At 43.2% G+C, this 19,156-nt stretch overlaps 1 protein-coding gene across 2 annotated transcripts in view; it reads left to right on the plus strand.

Moving 5' to 3' along the window:
- Positions 1 to 19,156, plus strand: part of aida (axin interactor, dorsalization associated) — a 52,848-nt gene that overhangs the window by 12,444 nt on the left and 21,248 nt on the right. For both annotated transcript variants that reach the window (XM_067985206.1, XM_067985207.1), the window contains exon 3: positions 15,419 to 15,472. In XM_067985206.1, coding sequence (XP_067841307.1) covers positions 15,419 to 15,472 — 54 coding nt within the window. The remainder of the gene's footprint in view (positions 1 to 15,418; positions 15,473 to 19,156) is intronic.

Below are 19,156 nucleotides of genomic sequence, written 5' to 3' on the forward strand. Positions count from 1 at the left end.
GTCAAGCTTCTCCAATAGCATGCTCTCGCTAGTATATTAGCCAGTGGTGTTCCGCAGGGGTCGGTGCTGGGTCCACAACTCTTTACAACCTATATTAACGATTTGGAGGAGGGGACCGAGTGTAACATATCAAAGTTTGCAGATGATACAAAGATGGGAGGGAAAGTAGAGAGTGAGGAGGACATAAAAAACCTACAAGGGGATATAGACAGGCTGGGTGAGTGGGCGGAGATTTGGCAGATGCAATACAATATTGGAAAATGTGAGGTTATGCACTTTGGCAGGAAAAATCAGAGAGCAAGTTATTATCTTAATGGCGAGAAACTGGAAAGTACTGCAGTACAAAGGGATCTGGGGGTCCTAGTGCAAGAAAATCAAAACGTTAGTATGCAGGTGCAGCAGGTGATCAAGAAGGCCAACGGAATGTTGGCTTTTATTGCTAGGGGGATAGAATATAAAAACAGGGAGGTATTGCTGCAGTTATATAAGGTATTGGTGAGACCACACCTGGAATACTGCATACAGTTTTGGTGTCCATACTTAAGAAAAGACATACTTGCTCTCGAGGCAGTACAAAGAAGGTTCACTCGGTTAATCCTGGGGATGAGGGGGCGGACATATGAGGAGAGGTTAAGTAGATTGGGACTCTACTCATTGGTGTTCAGAAGAATGAGAGGCGATCTTATTGAAACATATAAGATTGTGAAGGGGCTTGATCGGGTGGATGCGGTAAGGATGTTCCCAAGGATGGGTGAAACTAGAACGAGGGGGCATAATCTTAGAATAAGGGGCTGCTCTTTCAAAACTGAGATGAGGAGAAACTTCTTCACTCAGAGGGTAGTAGGTCTGTGGAATTTGCTGCCCCAGGAAGCTGTGGAAGCTACATCATTAAATAAATTTAAAACAGAAATAGACAGTTTCCTAGAAGTAAAGGGAATTAGGGGTTACAGGGAGCGGGCAGGAAATTGGACATGAATTTAGATTTGAGGTTAGGATCAGATCAGCCATGATCTTATTGAATGGCGGAGCAGGCTCGAGGGGCCGATTGGCCTACTCCTGCTCCTATTTCTTATGTTCTTATATTTTAGACAGTGGGTTATTGCTATTTAATTGCAGTTTCTGTTACCCCATTGCTTTGTGAAAGATCAGATCAAAATATGGGTTGTATTTCACTGTTGAAGGTGGTCTCGAGTCAAGTGACAGCTTGTGTCGATCACGAGCAGTAAAATATATATTTGTTTCAATGTGACTGTCACATTCCATTTATGCCGAGAATTTTGAGTTCAAATGAAATGGTTAAACTTCCTTCGATACTAACTAATTGGAAGGCGGTAGATCTCCTTAAACCACCCAGGATAGTACCGACACATCCTGTCAGACTCCAAGTCCCACAAGGATGTTCGTGTCCAGGGTGGTTGCCAGATTCTTTTGTACAGCCTATTCCCTCTCTCATTCTTATAATCACTCTTGAGTTACCTATTCATTATATCCTGATGTACCTTGCCTTTGTTTACCTTTTTCAAACTTGGTGGTGTCCTACAGCAATGCCGTTGATCCTTTACCTTGGTTTCTCAAGCAAAATTGTCAGCTTAGGAGAATAGGACTAAGTGAATCCCTGTTTGAGAGCCAGCGCAGGTCGGAATGGCTGCCTCCTGTACTCTATAATACTATGATTCTAATGAAATAAAGAGCACTTGTTTACTTATGCCTCCTTGAAGCATCCTGTGAGCTAGCAGTAACAAGATGGAGAAATTCACAATTGGGTCACTGCAACCATAACATGGAGGAGCACAAAGATGATACTGCTACACAAAAAACCACTACTGTAACTAATATTAACACAAGTGCTTCAGATAGAGACCAAGTATCTAGTGACGTAACAGTGAGATGGATCAGTAAATACTTTCTGATAGCTCCCTGACGGCCAGCTGATGAGCCATACACAACAGGAATGTTCCTGGTTCAATCCCGGGTCTATGCTGAATTAGCCAGTAGAGGCTAGGGTTCTAAATATTGGCCTTGGCGCGCCTCAATTAGGAAAAGAAAAATTAGCCAATTGCTATCCATTAGTCTTTGATGGAAATGTGTGCATTGGAGTTAGACTTGAGGCAGGATCGGCTCAGCTGTGATGCCTTCCTGCTAAAAATAGCCTTCCAACACCTTGTTCACCAATAACTAACGGCCAACTGGGCAAAATACACATGGAGCCGACTCATGACTGAGTCAAGCTTTCAGGTAGAAAATTGTTATCTTAAATGCTCAGGACAAGGAACAGCCACTAAGCACAAACGTGGTGATCCCACTTCGCACTTCCCAGAAAGGCAAAGAAAACCCCATAATCAATTCAGGAAACTTGTCAAAAATTTGTTTCTGACTCTTCAAAGGTCCAGAAGGTCTCAAGACATTACTTATTACCAAAAATTCTTACCTACCTTCTGCCACAATCTCATAGTTTTCCATAAATGCATCTAATGTCTTGAAGGACTGCAAAGCATCAGTCCTCACTACAAGAAAACAGGAGGAACAAGTGCAATCCAACCAACACAGTTTCTTCTGTAGACTGCTTTTTTCACAAAGCAGCATATGTAAGGTACTATTCATCCATTTTTAACTTGTGTTCTGTTGCCAAACTAGTGGCTCTTTTTCTGTCAGCTATTAATCCCACTATCTAGTTCAGCAGTGATTTTGAACACTGTGCATGTTGATGTGCATCAGTGACCAATAGCTGTGTCAGGTTAGATCTCCAGAACTTGAGCACATAATTTAGGCTGATGCTGCATTGCAGTACTCGGAATTGTTGGGAGTGTTGTCTTTTACATGAGACATCAAACTGAGGACCTATCTGCCTTTTCTAGCGATTGTAACTAGTGGGGTGCCGCAAGGATCAGTGCTTGGGCCTCAGCTGTTTACAGTATATATCAATGACTTAGAAGAGGGGACCAAGTGTCATGTATCCAAGTTTGCTGACGTTACAAAACTAGGTGGGAAAGTAAGCTGTGAGGAGGACACGGGCTGCAAAGGGATATGGACAGGATAAGTGAGTGGGTGAGAAGGTGGCAGATGGAGTATAATTTGGGGAAATGTGAAATTATCCACTTTGATAGGAAGAATAGAAAAGCAGAATACTTTTTAAAAGTGAGAGACTAAGAAATGTTGGTAGTCAGAGGGATTTGGGTGTCCTTGTATACGAATCACAGAAAGTTAACATGCAGGTTAGCAAGCAGCTAGGAAGGCAAAGAAAGAGTATGTTAGCCTTTAATGCAAGGGGTTTGGAGTATACGAGTAAGGAAGACCTGCAATTATATAGGGTTTTGGTGAGACCACACTTAGAGTATTGTATACAGTTTTGGTCTCCTTACCTAATGAAGGTTATACTTGCCTTAGAGGAGGTGCAACAAAAGTTCACTAGATTGATTCCTGGGATGAGAAGGTTGACCTATGAGAGGAGATTGAGTAGAATGGGCCTATATTCTCTGGAGGTTAGAAGAATGTGAGGTGATCTCGTTGAAATGTATAAAATCCTTAGGGCTTGACAGGGTAGATGCGGAGAGGCTGTTTTCCCTGGCTGGAGAGTTTAGAACTAGGGGTCATAGTCTCGAGATAAGGGGTGGGCTATTTAGGACCAAGATGAGGAAAAATGTCTTCACTTGGGGGATTGTGAATCTTTGGAATTCTCTACCTCAGAGGGCTATGGATGCTCAGTCATTGAGTATATTCAAGACTGAGAGGGGTAGATTTTTGAACACTTAAGGGAATGAAGGAATATGGGGATAGGGCAGGAAAGTGGAGTTGAGGTCAAAGGTCAACCATGATCTTATTGAATGGCGGATCAGGCTCAAGGGGCCGTATGGCCTACTCCTGCTCCTATTTCTTATGTTCGGATGCACTTTAAAGATCCCTTGGCGCTTCTCAAATAAGAGCAAAGAATTTAATTTACTGTGCTGTTTTGTAAGAATTTATATAGAATTTATATAGTATTTGAATTGCACTGGAGGGTGGCAAATGTCACACCCTTGTTCAAAAAAAAAGGATAAACCAGGGATTGATGGGCCAATTTAGTCATCTCAGTTGTGGGCAAATTAAGTGAATGCTTAGAAAGGAATGGACTAATTGGGGAGAGTCGATATGGATTTGTAAATGTCAGGTGTTTGACTAATTTCACTGGTCGAAGGTTGTTTTTGTGACTGGAAGCCTGTGGCCAGTGGGGTACCACAGGGATCGGTGCTGGGTCCCTTGCTGTTTGTGGTCTACATTAATGACTTGGATATGAATGTAAAAGGTATGATCAGTAAGTTCGCTGATGATACAAAAATTGGTAGGGTGGTAAATAGCGAGGAGGATAGCCTCAGTCTGCAGGACGATATAGATGGGTTGGTCAGATGGGCGGAACAGTGGCAAATGGAATTTAACCCGGAAAAGTGCGAGGTGATGCACTTTGGAGGGACTAACAAGGCAAGGGAATACACAATGAATGGGAGGACCCTAGGCAAGACAGAGGGTCAGAGGGATCTTGGTGTGCAAGTTCACAGATCCCTGAAGGCGGCGGAACAGGTAGATAAGGTGGTAAAGAAGGCATATGGGATACTTGCCTTTATTAGCCGAGGCATAGAATATAAGAGCAAGGAGGTTATGATGGAGCTGTATAAAACACTGGTTAGGCCACAGCTGGAGTACTGTGTGCAGTTCTGGTCACCACACTACAGGAAGGATGTGATCGCTTTGGAGAGGGTGCAGAGGAGATTCACCAGGATGTTACCAGGGCTGGAGCGCTTCAGCTATGAAGAGAGACTGGGAAGATTGGGTTTGTTTTCCTTGGAGCAGAGGAGGCTGAGGGGGGACATGATTGAGGTGTACAAAATTATGAGGGGCACAGATAGGATGGATACTAAGGAGCTTTTTCCCTTCGTTGAGGGTTCTATAACAAGGGGACATAGATTCAAGGTAAAAGGCGGGAGGTTTAGAGGGGATTTGAGAAAGAACTTTTTCACCCAGAGGGTGGTTGGAGTCTGGAACTCACTGCCTGAAAGGGTTGTGGAGGCAGGAACCCTCACAACATTCAAGAAGCATTTGGATGAGCACTTGAAATGCCATAGCATACAAGGCTACGGACCAAATGCTGGAATATGGGATTAGAGTAGACAGGGCTTGATGGCCGGCGCGGACACGATGGGCCGAAGGGCCTCTATCCGTGCTGTATAACTCTATGACTCTATGACTAAATTGTAGTGTATCGATGAAGTGGATGATATATATATATTTTTTTCAGAAGGCATTTGAGGTGCCATGTAAGAGATTTATTCAAAATTTAAGATAGGTGGTATTAAATGTAGCTGCATGGATAGCGATATGGCTAGAGGGCAGAAAGCGAAGAAATGGGATAAATGGATGTTTTTCAATTTCATAGAATCATACTGCACAGAAGAAGGCCGTTCAGCCCATTGTGTCTGTGCTGGCTCTTTGAAAGAGCTATCCTGTTAGTACCATTCCCCTGCTCTGTCCCCATAGCCCTGCAAATTTCTCCTTTTCAAGTATATATCCAATTCCTTTTTGAAAGTTACTATTGAATCTTCTTCCACCACCCTTTTAAGGTAGTGCATTCCAGATTTTAACAATTCACTGCATAAAAAAAAATTCTCAGAATTTCCCCCCTGGATTTTTTGCCAATTTTCTTAAATCTGTGTCGTCTGGTTACCAAACCTCCTACCACTGGAAACAGCTTCTCCCAATCTACTCTATCAAAATCCTTCATGATTTTGAACACCTCTATTAAATCTCCCCATTTCTTTCTCTACTCTAAGGAGAACAATCCCAGATTCTGTAGTCTCTCCACATAACTGAAGTCCCTCATCCCTGGTACCATTTTGGACATTGCTGCAGGAGTTCCTCAGGACAGTGTCCTAGGCCCAACCATCTTCAGCTGCTTCCCTCCATCATAAGGTCAGAAATGGGGATGTTCGCTGATGATTGCACAGTGTTCAGTTCCATTCGCAACTCCTCAGATAATGATGAAGCAGTCCATGCCCGCATGCAGCAAGACCTGGACAACATCCAGGCTTGGGCTGATAAGTGACATTTGTGCCAGGCAATGACCATCTCCAACAAGAGAGAGTCTAATCATCTCCTCTTGACATTCAATGGCATTACCATCGCTAAAACCCTCACCATCAACATCCTGGGGGTCACCATTGACCACAAACTTAACTGGACCAGTCATATAAATACTGTGGCTACAAGAGCAGGTCAGAGGCTGGGTATTCTGCGGCGAGTGACTCACCTCCTGACTCCCCAAAGCCTTTCCACTATCTACAAGGCACAAGTCAGGAGTGTGATGGAATACTCTCCACTTGCTAGGATGAGTGCAGCTCCAACAACACTCAAAAAGCTTGACACCATCCAGGACAAAGAAGCCAGCTTGATTGGCACCCCTTCCACCACCCTAAACATTCACTCCCTTCACCGGCGCACCGTGGCTGCAGTGTGTACCATCCACGGGATGCACTGCAGCAACTCGCCAAGGCTTCTTTGACAGCACCTCCCAAATCCACGACCTCTACCACCTAGAAGGACAAGGACAAGGACAAGGGCAGCAGGCACGGGGGAACAACACCAGCTTCACGTTCCCCTCCAAGTCACATATCATCCCGACTTGGAAATATATCGCCGTTCCTTCATCCTCGCTGGGTCAAAATCCTGGAACTCCCTACCTAACAGCACTGTGGAAGAACCTTCACCACAAGGACTGCAACGGTTCAAGAAGGCGGCTCACCACCACCTTCTCAAGGGCAGTTAGGGATGGGCAATAAATGCTAGCCTTGCCAGTGACGCCTACATCACATGAATGAATAAAAAAAAATATTAATGACTTGGATTTGGGTGTACAGGGCACAATTTACAAATTTGCAGATGACACTAAACTTGGAAGTGTAGTGAACAGTGAGGAGGATATTAATAGACTTCAAGAGGATATAGACAGGCTGGTGGCATGGGCGGACACGTGGCAGATGAAATTTAACACAGAAAAATGCGAGGTGATACATTTCAGTAGGAAGAATGAGGAGAGGCAATATAAACTAAAGGGCACAATTCTAAAAGGGTTACAGGAAGAGAGAGATCTGGTAGTATATGTACACAAATCGTTGAAGGTGGCAGGGCAGGTTGAGAAAGCAGTTTAAAAAAGCATGCAGGTTCCTGAGCTATATAAATAGAGGCATAGAGTACAAAAGCGGGGAAGTCATGATGAACCTTTCTCCAGTCCTCTGGCACCACCCCCATATCTAAGGATGATCGGAAGATTATGGCCAGCACCTCTGCAATTTCCACCCTTACTTCCCTCAGCAACCTAGGATGCATCCCATCCGGACCACAGGACTTATCTACTTTAAGTACAGCTAGCCTTTCTAGTTCCTCCTCTTTAGCAATTTTAGCTTATCCAGATTCTCAACTACCTCCTCTTACTGTGACTTTGACAGCATCTTCTTCCTTGGTTAAAAACAGATAAGAACGTAAGAAATAGGAGCAGGAGTAGGCCATATGGCCCCTCGAGCCTGCTCCGCCATTCAATCAGACCATGGCTGTTCTTTGGCCTCAACCCACTTTCCCGCCCGATCCCCATATCCCTTGATTCCCCGAGAGTCCAAAAATCTATCCATCTCAGCCTTGCATATGTTCAATGACTGGGTATCCACAGCCCTCTGGGGTAGAGAATTCCAAAGATTCACAACCCTCTGTGAAGAAATTCCTCCATCTCCGTCTTGAATGTCTGACCCCGCATCCTGTGATTATGACCCCTAGTTCTAGACTCTCTAGCCAGGGGAAACAATCTCCCAGCATCTACCCTGTCAAGCCCCTCATAATCTTATATGTTTCAACGAGATCACCTAATCTAAACTCCAGAGAATATAGGCCCATTCTATTCAACTTCTCTTCATAGGACAACCCTCTCATCCTAGGAATTAATCATTGAACACTACATGCAAAGTACTCATTTAGTACCTCAACCATGCCCTCTGCCTCCATGCGTAGATCTCCTTTTTGGTCCCTAATCGGCCCCACCCCTCCGCTTACCACCCGTTTATATATATATATATATATATATATATATGCCTATAGAAGACTTCCTAAAGTGTGGTGCCCAAAATTGGACACAATACTCTAGCTGAGGCCTAACCAGTGATTTTGTACTCTGCCTCTATTTGTAAAGTGAAGGATCCCATATGCTTTTTTTTTATCAGTCTTGGCGACTTGTCCTGCCACCTTCAACGATTTGTGTACATGAACCAACAGGTCTCTCTGTTCCTGCACCCCCTTTACAATTGTACCAATTTGGCAGGATGTGCGTCATGGTGTTCGTAGGAACAGGAGTAGGCCATTCAGCCCCTCGAGCCTGCTCCGCCATTTGATAAGATCATATCAGATCTGTGATCTAACTCCATATACCTGCCTTTTGCTATATTTAAATCTGAGATAGATAGCTTTTTGGCAATCAAAGGTATTAAGGGATATGGGCCATTGAGCTAGTATCAATTGCCATTGGCGGAAGAGAGTTCCACCCTTTGTGTAGAAATGTTTTCTAATCTCGCTCCTGAAAGGTCTGGCTCTAATTTTTAGACTGTGCCCCCTACTCCTAGAATCCCCAACCAGCGGAAATAGTTTCTCTCTATCTACCCTATCCATTCCCCTTAATATCTTATAAACTTCAATCAGATCACCCTTAACCTTCGAAACTCCAGAGAATACAACCCCAATTTGTGTAATCTCGTAACTTAACCCTTGTAGTCCGGGTATCATTCTAGTAAACCTACGCTGCACTCCCTCCAAGGCCAAAATGTCCTTCCGAAGGTGCGGTGCCCAGAACTGCTCACAGTACTCCAGGTGCGGTCTAACCAGGGTTTTGTAGCTGCAGCTTAACTTCTGTCCCCTTGTACTCTTGTCCTCTAGATATAAAGGCCAGCATTCCATTTGCCTTATTGATTATTTTCTGCACCTGTTCATGACACTTCAATGATCTATGTACCTGAACCCCGAAGTCCCTTTGGACATCCACTGTTTTTAACTTTTTTTGCCATTTAGAAAGTACCCTGTTCTATCCTTTTTGATCCAAAGTGGATGACCTCACATTTGTCTACATTGAATTCCATTTGCCACAGTTTTGCCCATTCACTTAATCTATCAATATCCCTTTCTAATTTTATGTTTTCAACTACACTGCTTACAATGCCAACAATCTTTGTGTCATTGGCAAACTTAGAGATGAGACTTTCTATGCCTTCATCTAAGTCGTTAATAAATATTGTGAATAATTGAGGCCCCAAGACAGATCCCTGCAGGACTCCACTAGTCACATCCTGCCAATGTGAGTACCTACCCATTATCCCTACTCTCTGTCGCCTTTCGCTCAGCCAAATTCCTAACCAAGTCTGTACTTTTCCCTCGATTCCATGGGCTTCTGTCTTAGCTAACAGTCTCTATGTGGGACCTTATCAAATGCCTTCTGGAAGTCCAAATAAATAACATCCATTGACATTCCCCTGTCCACTACTTTAGTCACCTCTTCAAAAAATTCAATCAGGTTTGTCAGGTACGACCTACCTTTCACAAATCCATGCTGGCTCTCTGATTAACTGAAAATTCGAGGTGTTCAGTCACCCTATCCTTAATTATAGACTCCAGCACTTTCCCCACAACAGATGTTAGGCTAACTGGTCTGTAATTCCCTGGTTTCCTCCTCTCTCCTTTCTTAAAAAGCGGAGTGACATGTGCAATTTTCCAATCCAGAGGGACAGTTTCTGACTCTAGAGAACTTTGAAAGATTATAGTTAGGGCATCTGCAATGTGCTCACCTACTTCCTTTAAACCCCTGGGATGGAAACCATCTGGTCCTGGGGATTTGTCACTCTTTAGTGCTATTATTTTCTTCATTACTGTTGCTTTACTTATGTTAATTTTATTGAGCCCCTGTCGCAGATTCAATATTAGTTTTCTTGGGATTTCCGGCATTAGGGGTTACGGGGAGTGGGCAGGAAATTGGACATGAATTTAGATTTGAGATTAGGATCAGATCAGCCATGATCTTATTGAATGGCGGAGCAGGCTCGAGGGGCCGATTGGCCTACTCCTGCTCCGATTTCTTATGTTCTTATGTTCTAATGCTATCCTCTTTTTCTGCTGTAAATACTGATGCAAAATAATCGTTCAACATGTCCGCCATTTCCCCATTGTCAATGACAATATCCTCACTTTCAGTTTTTAAGGGGCCAACACTGCTCCTGACCACCCTCTTTTTCCTAATATAACTATAAAAGTTCTTCGTATTGGTTTTGATATCCCTTGCAAGTTTCTTTTCGTACTCTCTTTGTAGCTCTTACTATCTGTTTTGTGACCCTTTGTTGATCTTTGTATCTTTCCCATTCGCCAGGATCTGTGCCATTTTTTGCCTTTTTGTATGCCCTTTCCTTATGTCTTACCTCTTTAGTTGTCCATGGCTGTTTTTTTTGGCAAGTAGAGTTCTTGCCCCTCGGGTATAAACCGATTCTGTATCACGTTAAATGTTTCTTTAAACATTTCCCACTGATCATCAGTCGTTTTATCCATTAACAGATTTGCCCAGTTTACTGTGGACAGTCTCTGTCTCATCCCATTGAAGTCGGCCTTGCCCAAGTCTAGAATCTTAGCAGCTGATTCACTTTTTTTCCCTTTCAAACACTACATTGAACTCGATCATGTTATGATCGCTATTGGATAGATGTTCGCGTACAGTTAAGCCGTTAACTAAATCTGGTTCATTACTCATTACTAAATCTAGTATGGCTTGCCCCCTTGTTGCCTCTCGGACATACTGCTGTAGAAAACTATCCCGAACACACTCAAGAAATTCACTACCTTTCTGACAGTTACTAGTCTGCTTTTCCTAATCTATGTGAAGGTTAAAGTCCCCCATTAAGACCACTATGCCTTTCTTACACGCTTTTCTAATCTCTGCATTTATACAATCTAGCACTTCAGAGCTGCTGCCAGGGGTCCTATACATAACTCCCACTATAGTCTTAGATCCTTTCCTATTTCTCAATTCAACCCATAAGGTCTCTGTTGGCTGCTTACCTCTCATTATATCCTCCTTTATTATTGAAGTGATTTAATCTCTAATCATTAAGGCTACTCCTTCCCCTCTTCCATTTTCCCTGTCTCTCCTGTAGACCTTATAACCTGGTATATTCAGTTCCCAATCCTGACCATCCTGCAGTCATGTCTCAGTGATAGCTATCATGTCATACCCTCCAATTTGAATTTGAACCTGTAGTTCATTTAATTTATTCCTTATACTCCGTGCATTTGTATATAGAACTCTTAGTTGGGCCACTCACCCTAGCCTGACCTTCAGCTTTGATGCTGGGTTAATCGCCTTACACCTTCTAGTTTTCACTTTATCTGTAGTGTCCAAAGTACACTTTCTTTCTGCTGCTGTACGCTTTTCCCTATCACTTGTTTTTGAACAACTGTTTGTTTGTACTATTTGTATTGTAAATTTCCCCTGGGTCTTCCCCTCTCTTGCTGCTCTCAACTTTACTCCCTTCTGACTCCCCACTCAGGTTCCTATCCCCCTGCCACTCTAGTTTAAACCTTCCCCAACAGCACTAGCAAACACCCCCGCGAGGACATTGGTCCCGGTCCTGCTCGGGTGTAACCCATCTCTCTTGTACAGGTCGCACCTTCCCCAGAACCGGTCCCAATGTCCCAGGAATCTAAATCCCTCCCTCCTACACCATCCCTGCAGCCACGCATTCATCCGGTCTATTTTCCTGTTCCTATACTCACTAGCTCGTGGCACTGGTAGTAATCCTGAGATCACTACCTTTGAAGTCCTGCTTTTTAATTTATCTCCTATCTCCTTAAATTCACCTTGCAGGACCTCATCCCTTTTTTTACCTGTCGTTGGTACTGATATGGACCACGACTACTGGCTGTTCACCCTCCCCCTCCAGAATGCCCTGCAGCCGCTCCGCAACATCCTTGACCCTAGCACCAGGGAGGCAACATACCATCCTGGAGTCACATTTGCGGCCACAGAAACGCCTATCTGTTCCTCTTACAATTGAATCCCCTATCACTATAGCCCTGCCACTCTTCTTCCTCTCCTCCTGTGCAGCTGAGCCACCCGTGGTGCCACAAACTTGGCTCTTGCTGCTTTCCCCTGATAAGCCATCTCCCCCAACAGTATCCAAAGCGGTATATCTGTTTGAGAGGGAGATGGCCCTAGGGGACTCTGCTCGACCTGCCTCGTCCTTTTACTCTGTCTGGCGGTCACTCATTTCCTTTCTGCCTGCGTAATCTTTACCTGCGGTGTGACCACCTCACTGTACGTGCTATCCACGATAGTCTCAGCATCACAGATGCTCCACAGCGAATCCATCTGCAGCTCCAGCTCCGAAATGCGGTTAGCCATTCGCTGCAGCTGGACACACTTCCTGCACACATGGTCGCCAGGGACACTGGTAGTGTCCATGACTTCCCACATAGTGCAGGAGGAGCATATCACGGGTGCGAGCTGTGCTGCCATGACTTGCCTTAGATTTACCCTGCGTTCACCTCTCAGACTCTCCTCCCACTCTCGGTCTCTCCTTTTATACTGTGTTCACCTCTCCGACTCTCCTGCCTCACCTCACCTGCTGCTTTTATTCCCCACTCTCAGTCTTCTGCTGCTCAGGTCCGCCGCCGCGCTGCGGAAAAAGTTAGGAAAAGCAAGACAAAGCAGCACCTCCTTCCCCCACTTCACCGAACTCCCACACTCACCAAACTCTCAGCTGTTCACTCTGTGTTATTAGGGATCTGTGATAGGACCTAATCGGTTTCCATTTAGGTACTTGTGTCTGAATCATTTTTAAGAGGAAAGATCTCAAAGTTTGCTGATGGAAGTAAACTGGAGGCTATAGGAAATTTGAAGGAAATTGTAGAAGGGCAAAAGCCAGTTTTGTGAAATGAACAGAAAGGTGGTAGATGCAAGGCAATGAAGTAGCACAATTTGGGGCACAAAATTAATGAAAGGAAGTAGACTCTAAATGATAAAATCCTTATCAGACTGGAAGAACAGAGAGGTATCGGAGTGCAGATCCAGAGATCTTTAAAGGTAAAAAAGGCAGCTGGATTCTGGATTTTATTCGTGGGACATTTGAATATAAAAGCAAGGAAATGATGTTGAATTTGCACAAGACATTGATTAGGCCACATTTGAATTATTGTGTTAGTTCAGCTTATCTAATTATTGGAAGGATATTTGCGCCATAGAATGGGTACAGTGAAGATCGCTAGCATAATGTCCAGAACGAGAAGTTATGGTTAAAGAATGAACGAACTTGCATTTATACAGTGCTTTTGAGAAACTCCGGATGTCCCAAAGTGCTTCAAAGCCATTAAAGTACTTTTGAAGTGTGGTGACTGTTGCGGTAACCAATTTGCATACAGCAAGATCCCACAGACAGCATTGAGATAAATGACCAAATAATCTGTTTGTGATGTTGGTTAAGGCACAAATATTGGCCAGGACATCAGGAGAACTCCCCTGCTCTTTGAATAGTGCTAAGGGGCCAAACGGGTTTAACTCATCCAAAGGATGAGTTGAGGTCGAAGATCAGCCATGATCTGATTGAATGACGGAGCAGGCTCGAGGGGCCGTATGGCCTACTACTGCTCCTATTTCTTATATTCTTACCTCTTGACAGTTCAGTACTCTCTCAATACTGCACTGAAGTATCAGCCTAGATTATATACTCTAGTCTTTGAACTGTGGCTTGAACATACAATCTTCTGACCCAGAGGTGAGAGTGCTACCACTAAGCCAAGATGGACATATGTTAGGGTAAGTCTTTAAAAACTAGAGCTTTTTTCACTGAAACAGAGAAAGTTAAGGGGGTATCTGTTGGAGGTTTTCAAAATTATGAAAAGTTTTGTGTAAATAATGTAAGTTTATTTCCATGGTTTGGAGTTAGTTAGTTAGTCAGGATCATCACTGGAACAAAGGGGGAAGTTAGCGATGTTTTCACACAGAATATCGTGTGGAACATTGAACATTTGGACACTAAGGGAATCAAGGGATATGGGGATCGGGTGGGAAAGTGGAGTATAGGTTGAAGATCAGCCATGATCTGATTGATTGAATGACGGAGCAGGCTTGAGGGGCCGTATGGCCTACTACTGCTACTATTTCTTATGTTCTTAGAATTTGGAATGCTTTAACACAAGTGGCTATTGAGTGAGGCTATAACATCAGTAATGAAAAGAAAGAACACAAAAGGATACAGAAAAGGGCATGGAAATGGGATCAGAGCAAATAACTGCAGTTGAAGAGCCAGCACTGCATGTGTGTGCTGGGCTGAATGGCTGCATCTGTGCTGTAACTTCTATGATTTTGTATAAAAGTCCCTCTACCTCAACATAATTCACTGTTATGTGAAGCGATTGAAGATGCTGACAACAAGAATTTCTGTCTCGTATAGTTTCAAATTGGGTCTAAGCTGGAAGCTTTTCCCTTAGCTGGATATAAAATGGAAGACAAAAGCATTCCATCTGCATGAGCTAGGTAGCTGCTAAAGAATTTCCTTTGCTGGCTGGGCATGTTTAAAATGTTAATGTATATCGCTTCTTTAGATGAAAAATGATATTTCCAATAACCTTTGTCAAAACCAGCAGATTATTATAATGGGAGAAGCCCATATCTGTGAGGATAGTAAGCATTTTAGATCTAAGTCCAGCATAATTTAATGGCAGAAGCTGAAATCGAAGTCTGTGTGTGTTTGGTAATTTAAACTGCTTCCATTCCCACAGAAACAAGTGAAGGATGTTGGTGTCAGCAGAGGAGTCATTAAAGTCAAATTGAATTGCAGCCAGTTAGAGAAGAAAGAAATGAGCTATGGAACAAGCGTCTTAACTTTTTTTTTAGACCACAACAGTGACAGCAACCATGTAATATGAATGGAAGTTGAGGGTCCAAAACTTGATCATACCCTTGGTCTCAACTGCTCTATCCATCCTTCAGAGATGTTAAATGGACCCCCTGTTTGCCTGTTCTGGTGATTCGGGTAGAGAATAGTCCCTTGGCACTATTCGAGGAGCAGGCCATTCTCGCCATGTTCTGGCTACCAGTCCCTTCCCAGCCAACACCAACAAAATACAGATTAACTGGTTATTCATTTCAGTGCTATTTGTAACATCTTAGTGTCTGAAAAATGTTTGCCTAGATAAGTCACTGCATTTCAAAGTCATTTATGATTTGTAGTTTTGCTGAGATGCACAAGACTTTATATAAATATAATTTCTTTAGCAAGCCTCTGGTGAAAGACTGTAGTAAACATTTATATTGTCCTTCTTCCTATGAGTACTCTGACCCCCTTCCAAAGGATCTAACAGTACTTTTCCCTTTTCTTCACAGAAAACACTAGGCAAAATAGCGACATGCCTTGAATTACGAAGCACAGCTTTGCAGGTACTAATTGGATAACATTTTTATTCTATATTTTCAATGAAATTAAATTTATCATGTGACATTCAGACTCTTGGGAGAGGAATAGAAATTCTATGGGGTATGTTGGACATTGGGAGTTAGTTCAGGTTAGCGAGATTGTGATGTATTGGTATATCCTTGCACATAGACAGCCATTCAGTTTAATGGGCGTAGTCCAGAGGCTGACATCCTCTGATTTTTCTTAAGATGAATGCAATATTAAAAAGAAAACTAGATGGCAGTGTTTTTTTTTTAAAGTGCTTGTTGTTGACACACTTGGCTCACACGTGAGGAATGGTCACTTGGGTGAGGTACTGAGTGCACCCAATGCCTGTGGAGCTGTACCTCAGCCCAAGGGAAAAAAGTACAGGAGTACCTTCCATGGCTCTGTTGGTTAATAGATTACTCAGCGTATAACTGAGCCAGACAGACTGGCAAGGTCCCTAATTCAATCCTCAGTCTATGCTAAGTTAGCTGACCTCAGTTTAGGTAAGGAGACCAAATCTGTATACAGCACTCCAGGTATGGTCTCACCAGAGTCCTATATAATTGCAGCAAGGCCTCCTTACCCTTATACTCCAAACCCCTTGCAATATAGGCTAACGTACCATTTTCCTTCCTAATTGCTTGCTAACATTCTGTGATTCGTGTACAAGGACACCCAAATCCCTCTGAATACCAACACTACTTAGTTTCTCACCTTTTAAAAAAATATTCTGCTTTTCTATTCTTCCTACCAAAGTGGATAATTTCACATTTCCCAAGTTGTATTTCATCTGCCACCTTCTCGCCCATTCACTTAACCTGTCTATATCCCATTGCACCCTCTTTGCGTCCTCCTCACAGCTTATTTTCCCACCTAGCTTTGTATCGTCAGCAAACTTGGATACATTACACTCGGTCCCCTCATCTAAGTCATTGATATATATTGTAAACAGCTGAGGCCCTAGCACCAATCCTTGCGGCACCCCACTAGTTACAATCTGCCAACCTAAGAATGACCTGTTTGTTCCTACTCTCTGTTTTCTGTCCGTTAACCAATCCTCAACCCATGCTAATATATTAACCCCAATCCCATTAGCCCTAATCTTGTGTAACAGCCTGTTGTGTGGCACCTTATCGAATGCCTTTTGAAAATCTAAATATACTACATCCGCTGGTTCCCCTTTATCTACCCTGCTAGTTACACTCTCAAAAAACTCTACCAGATTTGTCAAACACAATTTCCCTTTCATAAAACAGTGTTGACTCTGCCTAATCATATTATGATTATCTAAGTCCCTCTGTTACTACGTCCTTAATAATAAATTCTAGCATTTTCCCTACTACTGATGTCCGGTTAAGTGGCCTATAGTTCCCTGTTTTCTCTCTCCCTCCTTTCTTGAATAGCAGGGTTACATTTGCTACCTTCCAATCCACTGGGACCATTCTGGAAGATCAAAACCACTGCATCCACTATCTCTGCAGCCTCCTCTTTTAAAACCCTAGGATGTAGGCCATCAGGTCCAGGGGACTTAATCGGCTTTTAGTCCCTTTTTATTTCTCCGGTACTTTTTCTTTACTAATCTTAATTACTTTAAGTTCCTCACTCTCATTAGACCCTTGGTTCCACACTATTTCTGGTATGTTTTTTGTGTCTTCTACTGTGAAGACAGATATAAAATATTTGTTTAACGTCTCTGCCATTTCCTTATTCACCATTTATAATTTCTCCTGTCTGTGCCTCTCAGGGACCCACGTTTATTTTCGTTAATCTCTTCCTTTTGAAATGTAATTCTCCCAATGTCTTGTTGTACAGTATCTTATTTTCCTCTTGTGCTATGTTCAGTTAGTAACTTGCCCTCGTGCCTCGACCAGTCCTAGTCTGCAATTTGTCACTACTATGTGTGTGACAGGAATCCTCTCTGACACCCACACTCCCTCCCCATGATGACCAGAGAATTGAAGGCACTGTTCCATGTGTTGCAGCTGAAATGTCCTTTTTCACCAAATCAACATTCGTGCATTGAAATCGTATTTTATTTGGCTCACCCGTGAAGAGTGGCCACTTGGAGAGCTGTCAAAGCATCCCAGGGCCTGCACCATAGCATGAATCACTGCTGCCTTGGGAGGAGGGGAGAAAATTGGAAATATGTGGTGATGTTGCCTGTGTATGAAGGGTAAGGTTGGAAGCGGCGAATTTTCACGTCAACGTCGTATTCTGTTCATTATCACTCTTCCAGTTAGTTACATTCCAGGGTTTGAGTGCTGCCTTCTATTAGGCTGCCATCTGAAGGTCCCACAAAGCCCAAGACCTAGGAGGGAAAAATTGAAAACAGCCACAGATCCTAAATTTGAACTCAAATGGCAATACCATGTGGACTGCAGTGTGTACTTGATGACTCCGTAATGGGAAGAAGCAATTCATACCCTGTGTTTAATTCTTTAACATCATAGTACTGCAAACTCATTCATTATGGGAGGTGAGGCAGGCATTTAGACATGTCAAAAGTGAACATTTGCCTGAAGACAGTGTTTTGAACATTAATAGTATGTGCTTAATAGCAGCAAAAATATTTGGAAAAGAAACCATAATGTATAATGCATCGGATATCACCGTATCTTTGACTAAATCTGTGTGAGCATCGTGGCAAATGTTTAACTGAAGTGGAAAGGCTTGTTGGCAGTTTGAAAAGTCTTGATTTTTCAGTTCCATTGAGACCTGGACATGTACCAGAGCCTGGCTTTCTTTGAGAAAAACTGGTAATGGTTCAGCAAGTTTATCCAGTGAGTAGTTGAGGCGCACACATCCAGAATGTCCCAGGTTTGATCTAGAGCTCAATTAACTGATCGCAGCCAGAGTGGCAGTAAAGATGGTACAATTTCTGTTTCTGGATTAGGAAATAGGGGGAGTTCCCATTCCTAATCGATATCCATCAACTAGTTACTGGAAGTGCACATGTGTGAACATCAAGCGAGGACAGGATTGGGTTCAACTGTGATACTCTACAGTCGAATAGCCCGCCGATACTCAGTCTGAGCTCACTTGCGTATACTGGGCCACTTGTGTACCAGATGGTGACCTACAGAGTGGAACTGAAATCAAGTAGTCGATGCCTTTAGAACCGGTTGGGTAAAGTGGTTAGGGGAAAAACTGTCCAAGTGGCACAGTGTGTTTCTAGATTGCGTGGTGGGGCACTGAACCACAGAGTAAGAATGTGTCTTATTTGACCTGGGGCAGTGCTGGAGTTGCTGCATTAATACTTAGCAACCCTGTGCTGGGAAGGGGAAAATCAGCTAGGATTCCCACTCCTTGTTATCTAGTGATGCCTGCTGGAAAGTGTGTGTATAGAGTGAAAATGAAACCTGGCTCAGCTAACAGTAGCCAGTCTTGTATATGCACAAGGTGAATTAATGGAGGGTTACAGCTATCTGTGGAACTATACCCCAGCACGAGTCACTGCTCTTCAAAACCTACCTTTTTGACCAAGCTTTTGGTCACCTGTCCTAATATCTCCTTATGTGGCTCTGTCAAATTTTGTCTGATAACGTTCCTGTGAGGCACCTTGGGGTGTTTTACTATGTTAAAGGTGCTTTATAAATGCAAGTTTGTCATTGAGGAGGTGGACCAGGAGAAGGAGAAAGTTGAAGGAAAACTTATTAGTGTTTTTTTTTATTCGTTCATGG

Source organism: Heptranchias perlo, chromosome 5, assembly GCF_035084215.1.
Source record: "Heptranchias perlo isolate sHepPer1 chromosome 5, sHepPer1.hap1, whole genome shotgun sequence".
NCBI classification, from domain to species: Eukaryota; Metazoa; Chordata; class Chondrichthyes; order Hexanchiformes; family Hexanchidae; genus Heptranchias; species Heptranchias perlo.